The sequence below is a fragment of the Hemiscyllium ocellatum genome, chromosome 35 (genome assembly GCF_020745735.1).
Source record: "Hemiscyllium ocellatum isolate sHemOce1 chromosome 35, sHemOce1.pat.X.cur, whole genome shotgun sequence".
In the NCBI taxonomy this organism is placed as follows: Eukaryota; Metazoa; Chordata; class Chondrichthyes; order Orectolobiformes; family Hemiscylliidae; genus Hemiscyllium; species Hemiscyllium ocellatum.
This window is the reverse complement of record NC_083435.1, coordinates 14,189,856-14,209,030: the sequence shown is the minus strand read 5'-3', so window position 1 is coordinate 14,209,030 and position 19,175 is coordinate 14,189,856. Positions and strand designations below refer to the sequence as shown.

The 19,175-nt window shown below is 46.2% G+C and overlaps 1 protein-coding gene across 4 annotated transcripts in view; it reads right to left on the bottom strand.

Moving 5' to 3' along the window:
- The window catches only part of LOC132832824 (large proline-rich protein BAG6-like), a 94,811-nt gene extending 76,097 nt beyond the window's left edge, over positions 1 to 18,714 (bottom strand). For 3 of the 4 annotated variants that reach the window (XM_060850991.1, XM_060850993.1, XM_060850992.1), the window contains exons 1-5: positions 18,560 to 18,714; positions 13,346 to 13,435; positions 9,893 to 10,010; positions 5,597 to 5,808; positions 4,039 to 4,110 (exon numbers count right to left, since the gene is read on the bottom strand). In XM_060850991.1, coding sequence (XP_060706974.1) covers positions 4,039 to 4,110; positions 5,597 to 5,808; positions 9,893 to 10,010; positions 13,346 to 13,423 — 480 coding nt within the window. In that variant the 5' untranslated portion in view covers positions 13,424 to 13,435; positions 18,560 to 18,714. Of the gene's footprint in view, positions 1 to 49; positions 72 to 4,038; positions 4,111 to 5,596; positions 5,809 to 9,892; positions 10,011 to 13,345; positions 13,436 to 18,559 lie in introns of those variants that run through there. The other variant, XM_060850995.1, reaches the window with a different exon arrangement.
- Between the last annotated feature and the right edge of the window lie 461 nt (positions 18,715 to 19,175).

Sequence of the window (19,175 nt, the reverse complement as noted above, 5' to 3'; positions counted from 1 at the left end):
GCACCCTTTCTGAGACATCCTTGATCTTGGAACAAGGGAGGCAACATACCATTCTGATTTTTCACTGCTGGCCTCAGAAACGTCTGTCTGTGCCTCGGACGAGAGAGTCCCCTAACATAATTGATCTCTTGGAACCCGACGTACCCCTCATTGCTTTGAAGCCAGTCTTGATACCAGAAACTTGGCTGTTGGTGCTACATTCCCCTGAGAATCCATCATATTTTCCAAAACAGTATACTTATTTGAAATGGGGATAGCCACAGAAGACTCCTGTACACCTGCCTCCCACTCTTACCTTTCCTGGAGTTAACCTCTCTATGTGACTGTATCTGCAACTTCTCCTCCCATCCTATAACTGCCATTAATCACATCCCCTTGCTCTTGTAAATTTCTCACTGCCTCTAATTGTCTCTCCAACCGGTCCAATCGATCTGATAGGATTCACAACCAATAGCCTTCATTGCAGATATAATCCTCAGTAACACGTAAACTCTCCCGCCACTCCCACATCTGATAAGAGCAGCATATCACTCTAAGGACCATTTTTGCTTCTTCCAATCTACAGACCCAGAAAATAGCACCATCTTATTCCTCTACAAAACACTGCTCCAGGCTAACTTAATACTTATGGCTTATATTTTTAAATTTAATCAAGAAACATATCTCAATAAAACATATAAACAAGAAAGAACCCACTCTACTCACTATTGTATATTTACAGCAAGACTATACTTAAAACTATTCACTTACCTGCTTCTGTGCTGTGAACTCTGTCAAACAGGTTTCTCCAAGGTCAGTTGTGAATTGCACTGTTTGTAATATTCCAAGATGCACTCTGATGTCGGGCAATACATGAATTCAAACAGCAAGGTAGTAACTGTGCAGCTTCTCTGCTGTGTCAGGGAGCAGTGTCAGTTTTCTCCTTCTTTCTTGCACTGACCTGACCATGTACTTGTCTTTGTCTGTCCCTCTCCATTTTAAAAGTTCAGTTGTTTTGACTTTTTGGTCCTCCAAAGTTCCAAAACAATGCAACAACAAATAAAACAGTAATTGCTACCCTTGGAATTCGAGGAAATCACCTCCAACATCTAAAATACCTCAAAAAAGGAGTAGCCTGTTACAGCCAAAAATGGTTCTCGTCCTCCATCTTGGATTACCCAGAATCCTTTAGCTCGGCTATAAGGTCTCGCATGCAGTTTCTCTCACGCCTGTTACTGTGTCTCCCCGACTATAAAAGAGTAAAGAAATCCATATTCATAGAAGATGGGTGATCGCGATCACATGGAATAGGAGTTGACTAACTCTGTTACCTTGGGCTATGGTGATGGACAATCTATCCCTTGATGGAGCCAGAAGGAAAAGGAGCTACAAAGCATGGATAAATATCAATCCAGCCCTTAGGGTCTAGATGTCAGCATGTTATTGAGGGCTTGTGAAACATGGATGACTGACAGCCATCCAAAAAAGATAGCTCAGTAAGTTTCCATCTTTGCTGGTTGTGGCATGTTGCGGGCAAATTTTGGTCTCTCAATATCAGGAATGCAGGAGTTCTCTTGCATGCAGAACTCCCCAAGACCACAAGCACTTGTCAAATCAAAATGGCTTTGTGTACTCTCGGGTAGATGCACAGGATACAGGCATACAAACTCTGCTTGGTGAGGTACCAGAGCCAAACAGCTTGGAGGCTGGTCAAAGCTCCCTTCAAAGATGCGTGCAAGCATGACATGAAGGCCCTAGTCATCAATTATCACATATCTGGGGGTTACTGGCTGACAATGCCAGAGATTTCCACCTCCTATGGGCTCACTTGCACCAAAACAACTGGTGGTCACAACCACTCAGAAGAGGCACCAATGAAAGCAACAGCTTTCTTGAAAGCTGTGGCGCTTAGGGTAAATGTGCACGCTATGAAGGCAGCCCCTCTGAGAAGGATTATTTGATGCACACCTAACACCTTCGTCGATGAAAAGATTACCACGACGATTTCACTTTCAATGTAATGCCCATGCACCTTGACACAATAAGCAGGCAATTTCTTTTCAACAACGTAGAGCAAACACCCTGCATCTTAAACCACAGAGCATCTGCAGTAAACGAGTAAACTATGTCACCTAGTGGCAGAAATTTTAATGCAGCAATGGATTGACTAATGAAGCTGGAAAATGCTTTGTATCGTTAAGTCAATGACACAAATAGATTAAGGTGCATCATTCTCCAACAGATTACAATGTGCAAAAAAAAATTTACCGAAAGCATCAATTTTGGTGGGCAGCAGAACAAGAAAACTACTTTCAAGGATTCCATAGCTGCTTTTTAAAGTGACCTCTGCTGCAAATTGCAGCTCTTTAGATGATGGGAACCTTCAGAGTCAACCTGGTCTGCAAATTTCTTTCATAACTGAATAGCTCAATCACACTCTCAGTCTAAGCTCACAAATGACAAATGGTCATTGAGGAAGAAAATACACCACACATATACAGGCCATTTGACCCAACTCAATTGGGGCCTGCCTTCCTATTCCATCTCAGTCTTTGAGCTCTTGTTTTAATCCCATCCCTCTCAAGCAGAGATCTACCCATTAGTCAACAGAGATAGACAGCCGAACAGAGACAACTATTTCCACACAACCAGTTTACACTGAGGGTCACTTCTTTCAAGACAGGAAATATGCTACTTAACTGCACAATACACAAGAAAAAAAACTTCCTTATTGGTTGGAAAATATTGAAGCTTTTATTACTTGCTCCTAAAACATCCCGTGACAGAGGTACCCATTCAGCTCCGTGCTCATTTCTTGCTTCCTGGGGGCCTCCGAACCCAATCCCACTTGGACGCTGACACAAACCTCCTCAAAGATTCCTTCTTCACCACCTTCCCTGACCCACACACCAAGCAGCAATCTAATTACCTTCCGGCAATGGCTCATGGCAAGGCTTTTAGGTTTTTGGAACTCTGCAGATGGAGGGATCTTAGTTGTTTCCCCAAGAGTCATGCACTTACTTGATCTGTACCCTCTTGTGTACATTGCTCGTCAAGGCAAGGAAACAAATCAATCATTCACTAATTTTGAAAATTTCACTAGGTCGCCTTGCGTGCCCGAAGTTGAATGAAGTTTCAAAAAACATACCATGTTAACGTACTCTGAACTACTTCTGTTGTTTCTCTAATGGCTTTCACAAAATTGCTGGGAACAAGCTAATAGGGAACAAGATCATCTTTGATGCCACCCCCATCCCCGACAACGAAGTTTCTGAATTCCACCTCAACCTGCACCATCACCACAAGACGAAAACAATCCCCTCTCTGTTCCTTTTAAAATATATGACTTCCAAGCGTAATATATTTCAAGTGCGTATTTAATCTGATCTTCAAATCCTGTCTGCCTGTGCCCAAGTGCTTTGCAAGCTTCCTAGCAACGCAGTCCAATTCTCAACAACTTCGAGTCATAGTCATAGAGATTATACTTCCTCAAGATATAAGCCCTGATCACAGACATATAGAGTTAATATGTACAGTAGCATGATAGATGCTATCCGTCATCACTCTGATCTACCCCCTTTTACTTTTACTCTTCCTGCGACGCATCTCTCTTACCATCCGAATGGTATATTCCTCTCGTGCCACTTATGACCCTTGTCGCTTGGCTCATAGGTGGGATCACATCAAACATTATTCTTACACAGTTGGTCATTCTATTACCCCATCCAGCCACGTAAATGTTTAATACCCCGGAGCTTAAACGATATGCAGTGTGCAGCTTTCCAAGAGACATGCCACCTGCAATAACCGTGTGCAAACGTGACAAAATACTCAGCCTAGACCAAAATGGCAATCAATTAAACTTTGGACATTGCAATCGAGCTGGCAGTTTGTAATTTCTGAGATTTTTGTAGGGTTGGGAGCCCTGGCAAGCACTTCAATACTAAAAGGATACATGTATAAAAGGTTGGACGTGTGCCAGTCAGCCTGTGTACCTGACAGCCCCTCTCCCCACACCCACCTCAGTAAGTACAGTCAAAGACACACACTTGCACTTACCCCGGTGGAAGTTGTGACTCGTGTATTCCGACCAGCCTCACCCAAACCTGCCATCACCTGCTGCACTGATTGCTGTAACAATACGGAAAGGAAACATCATCGGGACAACAGTGCAGCACCCGTGTGGATGTACCCCACACCATAAATCAGTGTCCGTCATCGGGGAACGCACGCACACGTGGAACAAATAAAAAAAGACCGACACGCCTTTGTGGGCGTGCATGCATTTGCAGTTACTAGGGAGCCTTCCTAAAAGCAAGCACGGCTACTAGATGAACGTGAGATAACTTCCACCATGCTAGTTTGCAGAAGATGATTATTTAATATGCAGACTTGGCTACTATCTGACATGTACAACATACACTCTATGAAAACCTGATGGAATTGGTGGGCATGTCAAGGCTTCATACTACTGGATGATCAAGTGCAGTGCTGCTCACCCCTTTAGAGTGACAACAGCATTAATACAGTCTGACAGTAAACACGTGGCACCTCAAAGTGCATTGTATGCAACTGAGTTGTGGGAAAATGTCTAAGTTACAAGAACCGATTCTGTCCTTTCAAACCTGCTTATATTCAACAAGAAACTTTGCTAGGCTGAACTGCTGCAAATTACAGGCACATTGAAGGCTTAGATAAGCTATTGCACACAATGTTAACTGAAGCACGTTAAAGCTGATTGGCTCCCGTACTGCCACTAACACACAACTAACTTCGTAACAACATGCGGCAAGTCTGAACCTTGGGAACGAAAATGCACACAATTACACCAGCAAAGCTTCGCAACCGGTATACCCAGGCCAGAGTAGGATGACTGCAGAGCAATGAGATTCTCTTGGGATGATACGGCTGGAACGTGCAGTCTGGGAAAACTCCAAAAAGGGAACGTCTGCTCCTGTTCACACATTCTACTCACACCCCCCCCACACTGCATCCCAATTAAAAGCCCACAACTCATTAGGAACTTGGGCTTACAGCCTGCACAACCCCTCCTCCAAAAAAGCATCTTCATCCATCCTGTGCGATGACATGTTTAAGGTATTTCTATCCTACTTTCTAATCTTAACCCCCATAGTGCCTTGCCATCTCCTCCTCTTAAATAAGAGGCCTGTCGAAATCTTTGCCCAGATTTTTGACCATCCCTGCTGGACTCCCTCTTCCTGACTGGGCACTCATTTTGCTACACCCCGTATTCATAGAGAATCACCGAAGAGAAACTTGACTGAATGCAAATAGCTCTAGTCGATAAGGGTCAACGGTGGAGAGATGGACTGCAATATACACTCAGCCTGCTGTCGGCATCAGGGAGGTGCTCTGCATTGTTTTGGAAAGAGGTACACGTGCTAACAGTCCACGACAATTAGGAAGCATAAAGCCTGACATGCCACCTTAAGGTAAGGGTATTTCTTTTTGGTAGGGAAGGGAAAGGAAGGCGGCAGGTTTTGGCGGGGGGGGGGGGAATGGCTGGGCAGCATAGTGGGAAGGGAGGGGGCGTCACCTTGCCTCCAAACAGGTGGCTCCACTCACTGCCTTTACTCTCAAGTTCTCCACCACTGACCTGTATCTGCTGAGGGTCTAGAAGGTTGACTGGCAAATTGAAGGTGCCCACCATCACATAACTGTTGGCATTCCTGTCGTGGGGTCCAGTTGAAGTCCCTCGCCCGCCCCCCGGGTGGGGTATGGAAGAGCCCGCCGAGGAAGGACCTCCTGACGCTGGCTGTGCCTGTGGTGGCGCGCGCTCGACCAAGTGGATGACTTTGTGGTGGACGTCTGAGGAGAAGCCGGAAGGGAAGAAAGTTAAAACTCGGCAGCAAGTGACGCACGATATCTGCCTTCACTGTGTAATTTCAGTACAGGTGGGCCAGAGAGAAAATGTGGCAGAAGTTTTTCTGCCAAGACTGCAAACATTGATACCTCTGTTACAACAGAAACGCTCCGCAAATCCCAAAAGGTTTCTCCCCGGAAACTGTATGGTCCCAAAGGTGCTGACTAAGGTAACAAAACTGGCTGTTATTTCAGTGCAAGCCCGGACACAGCACAGGTCGTTTTATTCAATGTAATCCACAACTAATTTGATATCGATATCAAATTTTAAATCAAATGTGACACGAAGCTATGGAAGGAGATGTCACGTGGAGAAAGGCTGGGTCAATGAGGTCATTGGGTGGCGGGGGGGAGGAGAGAGAGCGCGAGAGAGCGCGAGCGAGAGAGAGCGGAGCAAAAGAGAGCACGAGAGAATGAAAAGAGCGAGAGTGCGGACAGGGTATGTATGGGAGGGTGCGGGAATGGGAACGGGGAGGAAGGAGATTGGGTGGAAAGGTTTAGAGATGGAATAGCAACTTACTTTTAGGAAAGGTAGGACAAGATGTAGCGGCAATACAGGGAGTCAGACACCCTGCTGATTTAGAGAACGTACTACGGTGATAACAGGTAGATCGTCAGTATTCACCACCCTTCAGTGCACAAACAGTGGAGAAAACGGAACCTGGGGTCTGAATGTATTTCCTGGAATGCATAGCTGAGCCAGTCAGTAACCAGAGGCAACAGACATCACTCGCTAATTGAAATCTTTCTTCATAAGACCCAGACTCGCAGTTTTAATAGAAGATCAAAATAAAGTTTGTGGAGAATTGAGATACAGTGCATAAATTCCTCTGCCCAACCATATCAGCTTTAATATCAACAAGCCGAAATGAAGGCATACAGAAGGCGGCTCTTGTGGAGCACTACCACCTGCTGATGGTGTTATTAACGCAGTGTCATGATTAATACTGCTTTCGAGGGATCAGTTGTTAGCCATCTCAGCACAGACAGGCCTCTCACCCTGGGCTTATGCCTGAAACGTCGATTTTCCTGCTCATTGGATGCTGCCTGGCCTGTTGTGCTTTTCCAGCACCACATTTTTCAACTCTAGTACTCCAGCATCTGCAGTCCTCACTCTCTCCTAGTAGGGCAGTAAGTAGGAGACTACAAAGGAGAACAGGATTTCACCAAAAACATGTCTCCTGTATTCTTGGGGCACACATTCCATTGTAATCACTTCCTCCTCTCCAGGCAAATGACTTTACCTTGATAAAAAAAGTATGGGAGGTCATAGCACCTGTTATCGCCTGTGCTGACGAGTCATTCAGCTCGCCTCACTCCCAAAGTCTAGCAAGCACTTGCCTTTCCAAATACTTATTCAACTTTTTTTCGCACATTACCCTTGAACCTGCTTGCACCATCTTTTCAGGCAATGTACAGAGGAACCTCGATTATCCGAATGACACAGGCAGGCAGTATTTTGTTCGGTTAATTGGATTCTGTATAATCAAATGAAGAGTACATAGTTCAGCCAAACATCGGGACCTTGCGATCTTGCCGGATAATCCGATATTGGGATAATTGAATGCCGGACAAACGCGGTTCCTCAGCATTCCTGATCACAACAACTCACTGAGTTGAATATTTTTTCATGTCATCTCCAGCTCTTCTCCTAATTATCTTAAATCTGTGCCCTCTGGTTACTGTCTGCTACTGGAAACAGATACTCCTTGTTTATTCTGAGTAAATTCAAAGAGAGAGGTTAATCTTCAGGCAGGCACACACCTGCAAAACTCTTGACTTTTAAAGCAAGTAGTTTTTTTTAGAATTTTGCCAGCAAACGTTAACAGAGAAAAAAAACCCCAAAGGAGGGGGCATGTCTGGGCTGTCGTAAAATGATTCATACGAGTTCAGGATGCTGAGCATTTCGTCCATCATTGGATATCTTGTCAACATGCTTGGCCTTGGATAAAAAGTTGAGCTAGGGAAAACACAGCAGGTCAAGCAGCAGAGTGAGAAAGCTTGTAGCCTTACACATGACACATTTGTGACAGGATACGCTGGGATGTATTTGGCCTTGGAGGGGAGTGAGTGGCACATTTGTTCAGAAGGATCTGGGGCATCTGCCCTTAGTGTCAGTGGATCAGTGTAAATAAGGTGATACCATTTGTTCAATTGTGGAACGTGTGGCAGTACTTCCTTCTCATGCCAGGGGCTGGAAGATTGCAAATACTTCACAGCTGGATGCCAGATAACTAAAATTCTGGTTATATTGAAGACTCTTAACAAAACTCACACTCAACAGGAAATAAGTTGTAATTTAATAAGTTGAGTGGAATATGCATATAATAGAACAATCCTGATACATTTTCATATATACCATACTGAACTGATTTGAATTTATGAAGCTCAGCTCCCTCGTCTTGGCTGGTCTGGAGTGTGAATGTCAGGCCGGGAAAACACGAAGGCTGAACCTGACATTGTAAGGAAGTTGGAAGATGTTCATGTGTGAGTGAGAGAGAGAAAACATTCTTCTGTAAATTACATACACTGACCAAAGAGTTCAAGGGACAGAGAGAGAAACACATACATACACACACACACACACACACACACACAGAAAGGATGGAGGCTGGTTGAAAGATTAACTCTTTGTGGTCCGATTTGAGTGAACACTCGCTAGTCACAGACTGAATGTTTGTGTTGTTCCCTGGAGCTCAAGATCCGGGGATGTTATGAATTTAATTTGCATTCTGGGAATCTAAGACAATTTGAAAAGAAAAAGCCATTTTGTAGGACAATGATACTGGACATGTTAGCTGAGCAAAGTTACCTCATGACCTTTCCACATAGTTTAGACTAGTCCCTCATTGTGATGTATTGTTAAAGGGGAAGGTTATCTAGCCAAAGCAATTGGCCATTTGGTACCTGGCTGGATCCAGGGTTCCCACTTGGATGTGCATGTAGCTTAATTAGTCAGCCGTACTCAGACCTGTCAATGAGTTTCTCTTCCTTTTGCCATTTTATTGCTGTTTATCTGATTAAGGACATGTGGCATTTTTGTAATTTTAATACCAAATTCTGCATAAAGACAGCCTGTTTGCAGCAGTAAGGGGAGTAGCCTAAGAGAACTCTTACAGGTAAGAGCTGGTGCCCTTACTCTGCTAGTGGTTTTAGAACCTTAGATCAAGCCTGGCTTGTAGGTATCTGTGCATTAGTGTAACATTGATGCTATTGGTAAATGAAGGTAATAATTTAAACTAAACCGCCTGTAAGAGTTTTATGTTCCAGACTATCACACAGTACGATCTCTGGGACGAACTAAGAGAGGCTACAGACCGAGTCCATCAGGGATTCCCTGAGCTGTGTCAAACAGGTACTTTAACAAGAGGAGAAGTGGTGTCAATGCTTCATGTTGGAACTTTTCATCAGCACCACTCTAGTCTTGACTCTAATCTCCAGCATCTGCAGTCCTCACTTTAGACGAAGTGGACCAAAGAGCCTATGTCAGACCTACATTTCATTTACTAAGGGTCACAAGAATAACCAGGCAGCATGGTTCAACGGTTTTGAGGAGGTGGGTCCTGCATTCTCTTGAGTTCAGAAAAAATAAGTGGTTATCTCTCTATAGCATTTAAAATTCTTACACAGTTCGACTGATGGATGCAGGAAGAATGTTTCTTCAGGCTGGGGTAGTCTTGGACCAGAGGGCAGTCTCAGAATATTCTCAGAGGGCAGGCCATTTAAGACAGAGACAAGGAGGAATTTCTTCACTTGGAGGGTGGTGAATCTCTAGAATTCTCTTCCTCAAAAGGGCTTTACAGGGTCAGATACTGAGTATATCCAAAATACAGATCAGCATATTTCTGGATATTGAAGATTACAGGAGATACAGAGATACTGCAGGGCTTGTGATGTTGAGGTAAAAGACCAACTACCATTAGGTCAAATGGCCAAATGGTTTACTCCTTTCTGTCTCTCTTATGCTTCTACAGGGCAGAGATAAAGTTGAACACCTAAAAGGAAGGTGAATGTCAAAATTAATACTTACCATAATCTTTAAGTTTCTTGTCATCTTGCAGAACTCGGCCCTGGTAAATGAGCCTCTGCTTGTCAGCTGGGATGTTGACAGAGCTGGAGATGTGTTCTTTGAATTCTTTGACTGTAAGCTGAAGGAGAATAAAACACCAGCTCAAAATGGGCTGCAACACCCGACAACTCGAGGAAAACGCCTTCACAGATTCAGCACAAAAGCAAGACTGGAAAGGATGTGAGCAGTGCAGTAGAGGTGCAGCTTTATGTTGAGACAGACAATAGACAATAGGTGCAGGAGGAGGCCATTCTGCCCTTCGAGCCTGCAGCACCATTCAATATGATCAAGGCTGATCATCCTTAATCAGTATCCTGTTCCTGCCTTATCTCCATAACCCTTGATTCCACTATCCTTGAGAGCTCTATCCAACTCTTTCTTAAATGAATCCAGAGACTGGGGCTCCACTGCCCTCTGGGCAGAGCATTCCACACAGCCACCACTCTCTGGGTGAAGAAGTTTCTCCTCATCTCTGTCCTAAATGGTCTACCCCGTATTTTTAAGCTGTGTCCTCTGGTTCGGCACTCACCCATCAGCGGAAAAATGTTTCCTGCCTCCAGAGTGTCCAATCCTTTAATAATCTTAATGTGCTCAACCTCACCAATGTTACTACAGGAATCTGCCAAAAACAAAAATGCAGTGCTTTCCACAGGGGAAAAAAAAAACTGAAGGACAGGCCATGCCTGGATTGTCATAAAATGATTCAGGACATAGTTCAGAATGTACAGAAAAACTGGAACAGGTGGTGACATATCAGCACTGCAAAGGATTACAGAGTGAGAAACTGAGGGCACCCCTTAGAGGGCAGTGACAGATTCCATTCAGTTCCAGTTAAAAGCAAAAAAAGTAATTGATCATACTTCCGGGAACATTGCCCTGTGTAAATTCAATTTCTTTTTTGCTTTTACTTTTAGAGTCATAGAAATGCACAGCACAGAAACAGACTCTTCGGTCCAACCCGTCCATGCCCACTAGATATCCCAACCTAATCTAGTGCCACCTCCAGCACTTGGCACATATCCCTCTAAACCTTTCTTATTCAAATACCAATCCAGATGCCTTTTAAATTCTGCAATTGTATCAGCCTCCACCATTCCTCTCACAGCTCATTCCATACACGCATGAAAAAGTTGCCCCTTAGGTCTCTTTTATAACATTCCCCTCTCACTCTAAACCCATACCTTCTATAACTTTTATTGTGGACTGAAATGGGAAAAGACCTGCTCAAAAAACAAAGGATTGTCTTTCGATGCTGCATTTTAAGAATGCAAGCAACCCAACACTCATTGTCAGTGATGTTTCCACAGCTGCAGGTTGAATGGGAGATGGTGGAATAGTGGTCATGTCATTAGACGAGCAATCCAGACCCTCAGACTTACATCCTGGGGGCATGGGTTCAAAACTCACTGTGACAATAAAAATTCAGAAATTAAAAGCTAGCCTCATATCTAATTGTTGTAAAAACACATATTATAAATGTGAACCAGCCGAGTGTTCACCTGTGAAAGCTTTTGGAGATGGAAGATCGAGGAGCAGCATTCTGCCCAGCACAAGGATCACACAGCAAATCCTGTGAACAGGGACCACTGAACTACTTTCTAGTCTTTCCCTCTGCCCATAATGTCCATAACTTTGGTCTGGTCTCTGCTAAGAGTGGGAGTTTATAAAGGCGCAAGCTTTAACTAGCAGAATTAAATGCCAATGTTTCAGAATTATTTGTCATTAGAATTTAAGGCAGTCACTCCTGTTAAGTACAGAAACCTGGTGCATCCTTTCTGTCAACCTGGAATCAAAAGACAACAAAATTGGGGAAGTCTTGAACTTTTGCAATGACTCTGGGACTTGTTTTACAGCATATTACCAGTTAGGCATGACAACAGATCACCAAAGAGAGGGGGTGGGGGGGTAGGAAAAGTGAGAGAGACAGACAGAGCGCGAGCGAGAGAGAGAAAGAGACAGAGAGCGAGTGAGAGAGAGAGACAGAGAGACAGACAGAGCGCGAGCGAGAGAGAGGCAGAGAGCGAGAGAGATACAGAGCAATTTATTTAAAAATTCAGAGATCTGGGTGGTGATACTGCGTGACTTTAATTATCCATATATTGATCGGTATAGTGCTACAGTAAGGAGAGGAAAGAAATTCTTGAATGTGTGCAAAAGAACTACCTTTACTAGCATGCTCTCGTTGCTGGAATGGATGCTGGAGAATACAGTGGGAAGTGTCTGGGGAGGAACACATGAGTATGAGTGCTAATTGTATCCTAATGTTTAAATTAGCAGCGAAGAGGAGTGAAGACCAATCTAAAGCACAATTGGAAGAGGGCTAACTTTGATGGGATGACAGGGAATATAGTCAGGACAAAATGAATCCAAAGACTGACAGAAAAAGTTCTAATGAATGAGATGGATAATCTTTAAAGTGATGATTAAGGCACAGGCTAGGTACAATCAGACAAGAATTCAAAGCCAGGGCTCCTTGGATGACAAAACAGAGTACAGGGTGATAGAATATATGGAGAGAGCAATCAGCAAAGCAAATGGGACTTTGTGTTTCATGGACAGAGGCATTGAATCCTAAGGCAGGGAACTTATACTGAACTTGTTTGTAGTTCTGCTCACCATACTTTAGGAAGGATGTGAGGGCCCTCGAAAGACTCAGTAGATTTACTACAATGGTTGAATGGGATGAGGAATTTTAACGAGGTTAGTCTGGAAAAGCTGAGGCTGTTTATCTTGAAGTGAAGATGATTGAGGAGGTATGACCGTGGTGTACAAGGTTATATCTACCTAGTCTAAGCCTGTCAAAGAAAAGCTGGTCACATTAGCTGATGGTTGGGGAGCAAGTTTAAGTTTCAGGCAAGAGATGAGAGCGAGTGGGACATAAACAAGATCTTTACTGAGCAAGCGATAACAATCACTGCCTGAGACTGGTGAAGTGGGGACAATAAATGATTTCAAAGGAATTTGGATAGGTGCTTGAGGGAAATAAACCTACAGGGCTACAGCGAGGGGGAATGAGGCTGACTGGTTTGCTCTTTCAAGCAGTGGCGAGGAGATCAGTGGGATGAATGCCTTCCCTCTGCACCATAATGTCTGTGTGATTAGACAACCATTCGGTCCCTCATGCTTCTGTTGGGTCTTTGGGAAAGAAAGAAATAAGCCACAAAGTAGAAGCTTCAGCACAAAAAAAAATCTTCTCCTCAATGAGACGCAGAACAACCAGATGGGGAGCTGAGAAAGCAGGTAACAAAAGAACACTTTCTGCAGATACAGGCAGAAGTAAGGACTGCAGATGCTGGAAATCAGAATCTAGATTAGAGTGGTGCTGGAAAAGCACAACAGGTCAAGCAGCATCCAAGGAGCAGGAAAATCAACGTTTCGGGCAAAAGCCCTTCGTCAGCAACAACTATTACTTACCTCTTCTTCAACTGTGTAGGTTCTGCTCTGGGAGTCCAGAGTCTTCACTGTAACTTCTGTCGTAGCCATGCCTGGCATTTACCTCTCCCTCTGCAACAGAACAGATTGTTCACAATTGACATGGTCCTTATACTGAAGAACTCATTCTAAAAACTGATCACAATTGATGGAAGCCAATAACCTGTCGACACAATGGGCCTCTCTCTTTGCAGAAACATAGCACAATTTCCCAAGGCTCAAACTCCAGGCTACGTGAGCAGAAAACAACACAAAAATATCTAGCATAAGTAAAAATAAAGCACTATGGATGCTGGAGATCTGGGATAAAAACAAACTGCTTGAGAAACTCAGCAGCACAGATGCAGAGATAAACAGAGCTAATTCTTTGAGTCCGAGACGACTGGGCCTATACAACATAGTTCAAAAAACGCGAACTTTGCTACATGCATCCTGCTAACACTTAATGCATCACTTTAATTATGAGACAACTACTGATATGACAAACTTCCCACAACTCAACAAGGATAGGCACATTGACAGAGTTATTAAGGAAGAAAATCTAAATCAAATGACCTGGAAAGAACAGACAAAGACATCAGAGGTTTAAACTGGAGTGTTTTGACTCTGACTGCAAGAATCAAATATGTATGAATGCTTCAGCATATGGCATCTGCCTCAACAGGACTGAAGACGTGTGCTCCAGAACTTGTCATGCCCCTAGCCAAGCTGCTGCAGGACAGTTTCAACATTGGCATCGATCTAACAATGTGGAGAATTGCCAGTTATGTCCTGTACGTAAAAAGGAGGACAGATCCAACCAGCCAATTACTGCCTCATTAATTCTCGATCATCAGTAAAGATGTCATCAATAGTAATATTAAGCAGCACTTGCTTTCCAATAACCTGTTAACACACGTTTAGTTTAGGTTCTGCCAGAGCCATTCAGCTCCTTGTTACCGTCTTGTTCTAAATATGGACAACACAGCTGAACTCCAGAGGTCAGGTGATAGTGGCTGCCCTAGATATTAAGGCTATGTTTAAACTAGTGTGAAATCAAGGAGCACCATAATCTTGTGGCTCTTAAAACACAATCCCCCTGCTAATGAAAGCCAACATACCATGTGCCTTCGTAACAACCCTATCAAACTGGGTGGCAACTTTGAGGGATCTATGGACGTAGACCCCAAGATCCCTCTGTTCCTCCATACTGGCAAGAATCCTGCCTTTAACCCTGTAATCTGCATTTCCACTGTACAAAATGAATTACTTCTTACTTTTCCATGTTGAACTCCATCTGCCACTTCTCAGCCCAGCTTTGCATCCTGTCAATGTCCCATTGCAACCTTCCACATCCCTCCACACTACCCACAACTCCACCAACCTTTGTGTCATCGGCAAACTTACAAACCCACCTTCCCACATCCTAATCCAAGTCATTTGTAAAAATCACAAACAGCAGAGATCCCAGAACAGATCCCTGCAGAACATCACTGGTCCCCGAGCTCCAGGCTGAATACTTTCCATCTACTACCACCCTCTAGTATTCTATGGGCCAGCCAATTCTGCAGCCGAAACAATAGATGTCCCACCAATGCATGACTGCAGTATTTGATTTAATTTATTGCTTAATTTTATATATTGTAATCATGTGTACCGAAGTACAGCAAAAAGCATTGCTTGCGAGCATTATACGAAAATCATAGTAAGCAAGGACATACATATCATTGGATGCTTAGACAGCGTGAGGTATACAGGTTACACTGAACAGGGGGTGCACAAAACAAGATCAACATTAATTGTGTGCATTCCTGAATCTAAAAAGCAGGAAAGAGCTGTTCACCAAAACATCCACCCAAACGCGAGGTTGGCTGGCTTGGTGACTCTCAAATACAAAAGCCAAATTTTCTGGTGAATTATCATCATTACCGGAAGCAAACCTTTGAATGCCTGACCTACACTGCTGCTGCATAGCTGCAGGCACCCATTCCTAATTCCACACATTGGAACAAACTAATCTCAACATAATTCTGGCTATTAGGTGTCCAGAATGCTGTTCTCGGTACAGAATTCCCTGAAACCCACTGTCCAATTCAGGTCCAGCAGAGATTAATTCTTTCCTACACCTAGTAGGGCATATACACCAGTCTGACGCAAGATTGGGATACAGACAGACTCTTACCTCACACTTTTAGTGCATTATCTGAGCTGAGATGTCACTTTTTTTATATAAAACCACAAGTTATCTCAAGAATGCGACTTAGAAGTATTTCTGGGATTTACATATTAATGAACCAAGACCTGCAACCTATTCTAAAAGATCAAAACTTAACAGCAATCTAGGTTTGTTCAACATATCATTTTAATTGCATGACACTGTGATCTTTTGCTACAAAAGATGAGTCTCATGATCCTGCCCCATTCGTTACCTGATGAAAGAGCAGCATTCCGGAAGCTAGTACTTCCAAATAAACCTGTTGGACTATAACCTGGTGCTGAGAGACTTTTTAACTACATGGGATAATGCAGCACAGAAACATGACTGATTTGTGCCAGAGTTTATACCCCATTGCAACATCTTACCTCATCTAAATCTCCCACTGTAACCCACTAATTCCTTCCCCTTCAAATACTTGTCCAGTTTACATATTGCTCATTTCAACCATTCATATTCTCATCACACTTTGGATAAAAATATTTCTTTCCTGTTGGATTTCCTGGTGACTGTCTTGAGGATTTCTAGCTATACTCTTCTCCATAAGAAGAAACAGGACACCTAGCAATCCTTTCCTGATAAGTATACCACTGCAGGACATTAAAGGGGGAGATACTATCTCTTAGCAGGGTGGCAGTACTGAATTGATAACATCACCAAATTAGCAATAACGATGACTCTGGGTGGACGGGTTCAAATCTCACCACAGTAGCTGGTCGGACATAAATGCAGAAATAATGCTGATCATGAGAACACTCGATTGATGTAAAAACCCAACTGGTTCAGGGAAGGAAATGCGTCACCCATACCTGGTCTAGCCTCTATAGGATTCCAGATCCAATCCATTTGACTCTTAACTGTCCTCAGAAATGGCCCAGCAAACCACTCAGTTTAAGGTCAACCAGAGGTAGACGACAAACATTGGCATCCTGCGAGATAGTTATTTTAATGCCTCAAGCCTGCTTTGCCAGTGGTTTTTTTGGCTGTTTTTCTGTCGAAATTCAACATTCCAGTCCGGACCCCCTTGTACATTGATGTACTTTATGACCAAAATTTCACCAATCTCAACCTTCAGTATCCTCATTTGGAGCAGGTACAACTTTCTGAGCTAGAGAATTCTATGCTGGATGAGGAAACTTCCCAACCTGGTCCAAAACAAAGGATTTCTTTTTAACCCACCATATCCCCAAACACTCAGCATTATCAATGGTTTTGAATACCAAACGCTAAACTAATGTTTCTCAAGTTACACACTGCCCTCATATTTATGCCACATTGAAAGCAACTTGTTCTTCTTTCCTCTCCCATGTACTATCTCAGAAGGTGCTGCTGCAATGATCTGACATACTCGGCGGCTCGATTTAAGTAGTATTTCCATTCCTTGGCATCTTTAATGAGGGCAGAGAAGAGGAAGGTGTATTAAAATTCTGCCTTCAAAACAAGCAGAAGACGGTGCCCATATCTAATTGATCTGAAGAAGGCAATGATGAACCACTTTCTTGAATATAAGTGAATGGCTAGCTTGCACATTACATAAGGCCTCCATGTTGCTGAGGCTCTGGAATTGTATCCAAACCAGATCTCCTTCCTGAAAGCACATACCCTAATGTCTTAGAAAATCAAAAATGACTTTCCCCATTACAGCATGAGGGGAGGGGATAGCTGTGGGAAAGGTGGGAGGAATGGACTAAGTGAGGGGCAGGAGAGAGTGTGTGGGAGTGGGTGATGGGTCAGTGGGGGTGGGAGTGGGGGGAGGGGGCGAGTGCGGTGTGGGGGCGAGTGAGGGGAGGGGCGCAAGAGAGGGGGGGAAAGGGAGTGGGAGGAATGGGCGACAGGGGGAGAAGGAGGAGGGGGTGGGGGAGGGGAGTGGTGAGGGGGATGGTGGGCGGTGAGGGGGAGGGTGACGGGGTGTGTGTGTGTGTGGGGGGGGTGTGGGTGAGGGGGGTGGGGGGTGTGGGTGAGGGGGGTGGGGGGTGTGGGTGAGGCGGGGTGGGGGTGTGGGTGAGGGTAGGGGTGTGGGGGTAGGGGTGGGGTGGGGGTAGGGGTGTGGGGGTGGGGGTGGGGGTGGGGGTAGGGGTGGGGGTAGGGGTGGGGGTAGGGGGTGGGGGGTAGGGGTGGGGGTGGGGGTAGGGGTGGGGGTAGGGGTGGGGGTAGGGGTGGGGGTAGGGGTGGGGGTAGGGGTGGGGGTGGGGGTGGGGGGTGTGGGGGTGGGGTGGGGGGAGGGGTGGGGGGGTGGGGGTAGGAGTGGGGGGAGTGGGGGGGTGGGGGGGGGGGGGGGGGGGGTGGGGGGTGGGGGGGGTGGGGGGGGTGGGGGGTGGGGGGGTGGGGGGGTGGGGGGTGGGGGGGTGGGGGGGGTGGGGGGGGGGGGGTAGGGGGGGGTGGGGTGGGTGGGGGTGGGGGGGGTGGCGGTGGTGGGGGTTGGGGTGGGGGTGGGGGTAGGGGTGGGGGGAGTGGGGGTGGGGGGAGTGGGGGGGTGGGGGTGGGGGGGAGTGGGGGTGGCGGTGGTGGGGGTGGGGGGAGTGGGGGTAGGGGTGGGGGTGGGGGGAGTGGGGGTGGGGGAAGTGGGGGGGTGGGGGTGGGGGGGTGGGGGTGGGGGGTGGGGGTGGGGGGTGGGGGGTGGGGGTAGGGGTGGGGGTGGGGGGTGGGGGTGGGGGGTGGGGGGGGGGTGGGGGTGGTGGGGGTAGGGGTGGGGGTGGGGGTAGGGGTGGGGGTAGGGGTGGGGGTGGGGGGGGGGGGGGGGGTGGGGGTGGGGGGGGGAGTGGGGTGGCGGGAGTGGGGGTAGGGGTGGGGGTGGGGGGAGTGGGGGGGGTGGGGGTGGGGGGTGGGGGTGGGGTTGGGGTGGGGGTGGGGGTGGGTTTAGGGGTGGGGGTGGGGGTGGGGGGGGGGGTGGGGGTGGGGGTAGGTGCCATACCGGCCTCCCTGCCCCCCCCCCTCGCTCGGAGCCCGGGGCCTACTGCCTGAGGCCTGTCCCGGGGCCGGCCCGCGGTCCGTGCCGTACTCACTGTAAATCACGCTGCTGGCCCGGGCTCTCCGCCGTCTCGGAAATCCCCGGCAGCCGGCTGTTGTAGCTGCTGCTGCTGGCGGCGCCGAGCGGCTCCCTCTCCCTCTCCCTGAGTCTCTAGGACCGTCACCGAGTCCGGCCCTGTCCCGGGAGGCAGCGCGCATGCGCACAGTCCGCCAGGACCCCTCCCGTCACCATGGAGACCGCGGCTGCCCCGCTCCCGCCTGATCATACCCACACTCTCTGTTCACACTCAGACTGTACACACTCACTGACTCTTCACCTCACTGACTGTACACACTCACTGTACACACTCACTGACTCTTCACCTCACTGACTGTACACACTCACTGTTCACACTCACTGACTCTTCACCTTCTCACTAACTGTACACACTCAGACTGTTCACACTCACTGACTCTTCACCTTCTCACTGACTGTACACACTCACTGTTCACACTCACTGACTCTTCACCTTCTCACTAACTGTACACACTCAGACTGTGCACACTCGCTGATTCTTCACCTTCTCACTAACTGTACACACTCAGACTGTACACACTCACTGACTCTTCACCTTCTCACTAACTGTACACACTCACTGACTCTTCACATTA